At 39.7% G+C, this 5,534-nt stretch overlaps 1 protein-coding gene across 1 annotated transcript in view; it reads left to right on the forward strand.

Moving 5' to 3' along the window:
* The first annotated feature begins 283 nt into the window (after window positions 1–283).
* Window positions 284–5,534, forward strand: part of LOC106869428 (uncharacterized) — a 7,185-nt gene continuing 1,934 nt past the window's right edge. The window contains exons 1-3 of the mRNA XM_014915160.2: window positions 284–505; window positions 3,348–3,443; window positions 5,188–5,307. Coding sequence (XP_014770646.1) covers window positions 376–505; window positions 3,348–3,443; window positions 5,188–5,307 — 346 coding nt within the window. The 5' untranslated portion in view covers window positions 284–375. The remainder of the gene's footprint in view (window positions 506–3,347; window positions 3,444–5,187; window positions 5,308–5,534) is intronic.

Genomic DNA, 5,534 nt, shown 5'->3' on the forward strand with positions numbered 1-5,534 from the left:
GCTATAATAGGAGACACTTGCCCAAGGTGCCATGCAGTGGGACTGAACCCGGAATCATGTGATTGGGAAACGAGCTTCTTACCACAAAGCCACAGCTAAACCCTGTTTCATGGAAATTTCATTTTAAAATATCCATCTCTCTGAAACCTATGAAGATAGAAAGTCGGAGTGTAGGTCATGGCTAGACCGTCATAGATCATAAAGTGTTGCTTTTCGCTTCTATGAGTTTTAAATAAGGGAAGTAACTAAAGTTAACCTTTCTTAGGAAGGGAGATAATCGCCACTAACTTACTGGTGCATTGTGGTTAAAGTGAGAGAAGGTCATCGGTATACGTCCTTTCCGAAGCGGGTATCGAACCCGTTGAACTCCTCAAGATGCCGTTTGAATCGGGCGAAGACCGGATTGTATTCAAGAGAAGCCTTGCGCCAGACCTCTTCTCCACACCTGACGGAGATGATATACTGAAGAAGAGCCTGCATAGCAGTGCCTTTGGTGCTTACGTTGGTGAGTGTCTGACCGGGGTTATCGTTGTTGTTGAAATGTGACTTTGTTTTAACCGAATCATTTTACATACATACATGTATATGTGTACATACATATATATATATATATACACACACACACGCAATTATATATTAGCTGGGTTTATATAGGTATTTATGGGTGTGTATTTATGTATGTGTATGGGAGAGAGAATTAAACGACAGGTGAGGCTTCGAAGTCAGTTTTTCCTTTGTAGATATTAATTTGAAATTTGACTTAAATGTGTGTCCAGTTTAACGCCTATGCATAAAAAAAATGCATTCACATCACAACTTCTTGCCACCGTTCCCGTATAAAAATGTTTTAACTTATGTACATTATTTATAGACATGATTTGAAAACTTCTCACAGATAACACGCACGCATGTATATGAAATTAAATTGAGGGACCATGACGGAGTTGTTTAACCCTAAATTAATTATTTTCGTTGGTAGTCGATGAAATGTGCGTTTAGTGGAACACATCCATTAATTCTAATACAGCAAATTTGTACGTATTAAAAGACTATACTGTTTATTCTGCCATGCACTGGTTTATTATATGGAGTTCCGACGAAGTGGTCTGGAAATGCATTTTGTCTATCGTTCAGTTGGTTCTTGTAAATCACAGGGTTCCTGGTGGTGGCCACGGTGAAGGTTAGCAGGGATAAATTAGATCAGTTACTGTTCTGCACATATTACTGATGGCTATAATGTATGTCCAAACAAATTGTGGTGATTTATTAAAGTTATTGATCCTATGCCATGTATTTCAATTGCTAATTTCTCGTCTTTGGCCGCAGATGGTATAGACGATTGTAGCAGCAGCCAAACTGGATGGGGTTCCCCAGACCAAGATTTGTAAAAGTGTAATTTGTTGATAATGACATTTCTGCTCTTTTCAGGGTTTCAGAATTTCACTGTGACCCTGGCTAACTTATTGAGCAAAGGGCAATCTGTGATTTTGTTCAGGACAGCTCATTGACTTTTCTCAGCTTAACCTGTATGTCTACAGGTCATTCCCTTATCTGCAAACTGGGGACCTGATAGATGGGAGTTGTCATCACCATGCCACTGTCCAAGCAAGCTCGAATAGATGATGATGATGATGATGATTAATCCTATAATTATTTCTGGGTGTGTGTAGGTGTCATGTTTATTTGAACTGGATGAGAGAGAGAGAGGCAGGCATAGTATTGAAGAAGTGTTTTGGTGTATTGTACATGTTTCTGGGCTGAGTGATGAAGTTTGTGCTCTTTGGATGGCCATCATCATCTAACGTCTACTTTCCATGCTGGCATGGATTGGACGGTTTGACAAGGAGCTGGCCAGGCTCCAATTGTATGTTTTCACATGGTTTCCACAGCTGGATATCCTTCCTAATACCAACCACTTTACAGAGTGTACTGGGTGCCTTTTACATGGCACCCACACATAAAAATGGTTTTGTGGATGTGTCTGAACTGAGTACAGTAGAGTTGTAGTAGTGCACTGTTTAAAGGAGGTGATACGTCTGGACTGAATGAGGGAGTTGGTGTTTTGTTAGTATTCCAAGGCTATTGTAGGGGGGACGCCCAAAGCCAGGCAAGATCGCGGTTGCTATGGCATTGAGGCAGATCTGGCCACCCCCGTTGACGGGGACAAAACCTGAATTTAAAACACTGGATGATGATGATGTTGTAGATGCACCTGAAGAGAGTGGAACAAATTGTGTTGTTACGATGGCGCTGTTGTGGTGTTCTTGGTGTTTTGAAGATCTGTCTGGTCTTTGTGACAAAGGTTGTGTTGTAGCATTTTGGGATATTGAAGATGTGTCTGGACAGAGTGGAGGAGAGAGAGGGCTGTTAGTACGGCATTGTAGTAACATTCTAATGTAATCGAACATGTGACATGGAATGTGTAGAGTGAGCAACAGTTGTGGCAACAGTAAATTGTGCTGCATCTCTATTGAGTGGGGAGGTGGGCCACATCCGATGATGTGAAGTCTAAATTGTTTTGTGTTTGTTTATAGTTTCTTGTGGTGGAGAGATTATGCAGAACCTGGAAAACACTGACATAATCCAAGGTAGTTGTTTGACTCTAAATAGATGCTAAAGACTATGTTGTGATTGTTAGGAGAGATGAGAAAGCATTCTTGCTGATTGTTGTTGTTTAACCCTAGGTCACTGTTTTCCAGCATCAGACCTATGATCAGACATGCTACATCCATGACCTTCCAGTTTTTATTTAATCTGTGTCAGATCCCAGCTTTTAGAATAAGCACACTGTGTCCATGTTTGTTGTAAGAAGTGATTAAAAGGGGCTGGCATCTGGAAGGACATTCTCTCTTAGAACGCGGCCCACCCACCATAAACTCCCTTCCAATTCTTGCCCGAAGGGAAAAGTTGATATAAAAATTATTATAACAATAAATATATGTATCCTCCTCATTGTTTTAAATGTCCACTTTTCCCTGATAAATGGGACAGAGTGTGTTGAGGCAGATTTTCTATGGGTGTACACCCATCCAGTTGCTAATGCTCACTTGTTTCTGTGCAGGACATAGACATAGTAACACCAATTGTCAAGCAGTGGTGGGGGGCAAACACTGACACACATACTCTAAGATATATACGATGAGCTTCCTTCAGTTTCCATCTACCAAATCCACTTGCAAGGATTTGAGCAGCCTGAAACTATAGTAGAAGACACTAGTCCAAGGTGCCATGCAGTGGGACTGAACCCAGAACCATATGGTTGGGAAGCAAGCTTCTTACCACAGCCATGCCTGCGCCTTTTTATCTATTTTATTTTTATTCCTTCTTATTTCTTTCTTTTTTTGCAGGTACGGCCGCTGGAGTGTTGGATTCCCTGAGGACGTTGACTCACTTTACACCAACTAATATTGGGTTGAAGGTTGTTGGCTTTGCTGTTCCATTGGGTGAGTTATTTTACTAGGATAAACTTAGTTTATTCCTCGAAGCGGCTTTCATTCTTTGTAGCCCCACCCTTGCATGAACAAACATACTTTATGCCCCCCCCCCCCATTCCATAAAAAAAAAAAGGAAATTAAATATGTCCCCCGTGTTTTCCAACATTCACTGTGCTGATTATATCTCTTGAATTATTAACATGCGTCCACAGCTGTCCTTTTTCTTTGTGGTATGTCAGTTTTGGAGACCACTTGATTCTTGAGATTATCTCCCCACTCATATGCAGATGATCTCAATTGAAATTTGGTAATTACGACAGAGATGGAAATAATTTTAAATAAATCCGGAATTTATATTGTATAGTATTTGAAATACCTTTATTTGTCTACGTTGTTCATATCCATCCCTCTCGCCACTCTGAGTTATCTCTCTTTGGTCATTTCTATTTAAATTATACATCTGCACCCCCACCCTGTTTGTTCCAGAACCCCCAGTCCAGCCATTCAGTTGTCCGTGCTGGGTTGTTCTGTTTTCACCTTCAGGTCTATACAGCATTACTGTCATATCAATAATAAATGAATTCCTGTGGGGCAAAGAGATGCCTATCTTTATACACAAGGTCCCTTTTCTGTTTCTGGGCTCAAGAAGGAAAGAAATATCTGATATTATAAACAGGGTTCCTTCTGTGTCTAAGGACTCTAGAAAGAAAGAAATTTAATGTTTTCAATGGGGTCTTGTTTCAGTTTAAGGACTTTAGGAGAAAATCTCTGACGATATAATTAAAAAGAAGGAATTGGGGTGATCAATTGGCCATGGCCTTAATGAGGGATGAAATTGGATCAAGGTCATCTTAGGCCTGAACAACAGGCACTGCTCATCATCATCATCAGCAGCAGCATATAACGTCAGTTTTCCATGCTGGCATGGGTTGGACAGTTTGACTGAAAACTGGTAAAGCTCTCTTCCCATAGAAAACAGATGCTAAAGGATGATGATGATGATATGATTCAAAGGAGATTTGGGTTCTGCTTTTAGCAAGTCAATAACCCACATAGATACTCTATTACACACTAATTAATTGATTACACCGTTTCGTATTCTCGGAATGGCATTTAATGGTTTGGTTGGTCTGGCAGAAGGGACAGTGCCCATAGATTTTTCATCAAGTCCTCCAAGACTGATGAGGTTGATAGTTTTCATGACTGTAAGGAAAAAATTTCAGTGGAGTGGTAGTCTAGGGGCAGAAGGACTGGCAAATGACGTTAGTTCAGGGCCTGTGTATGGGAGGATGTGAATTGATGTTGTTTAATCACAGGTGACCTATGGTCAGAGCTACGATCAAAGGCATTCCAACCATGGCTATCCCATCTTTTAGGAGTAGACTACCCATTGTGTCTTTTCTTTATTTAAGATGGTAGGATGAGGTTTAAGGGGAATTTGGCTGCTACTTCTAGCAGGTACAATGACCATCTTAAAACTTGCTCTTTTGTGGCTTGTTACCCAAATTATTTGTGGAGAGCCCTGATTGGAAGTGATACAAGACCAATCACTGCAGAAAAGCAGAGTCTGGGGTGAGTGGCAGAAGAAATGGGGAAGATATCCTTGTAGCTGTCATGTGAGATATCCTGTTATTATTCCATTGTAGCTGTCATGTGAGATGTCCTGTTGTTATACCATTGTAGATGTGTTGTGAGATATCTTGTTTTTATACCATTGAAGCTGTTCTACTGAATCTCTCTATTAATATTCCAGCTTCCATAGGTGCTGCCTACCCAGCTATAACAGGAATTGTGGCCAATATCAGAAAGAAAGATGATGCATTAAACCATGTTGTCGGTGGTTTCGTTGCTGGTTCTATTTGGGGTGTGAGATGTAAGCAAAACTTGAATATTATTTCAATTTTTCTACCGATTCTTAAGGAGTCTAATTTAGACCTTTTGCAGTGAAATCTCCTGCTATATTGGTAACAATTACATGTTTTTCTATGAACATATATATATATATACATACATATACACACACATATATATATATATATATATATATACATATATATATATATATATATATATATATATATATATATATATATATATATA

This window comes from Octopus bimaculoides, chromosome 19, assembly GCF_001194135.2.
Source record: "Octopus bimaculoides isolate UCB-OBI-ISO-001 chromosome 19, ASM119413v2, whole genome shotgun sequence".
Classification (NCBI taxonomy): Eukaryota; Metazoa; Mollusca; class Cephalopoda; order Octopoda; family Octopodidae; genus Octopus; species Octopus bimaculoides.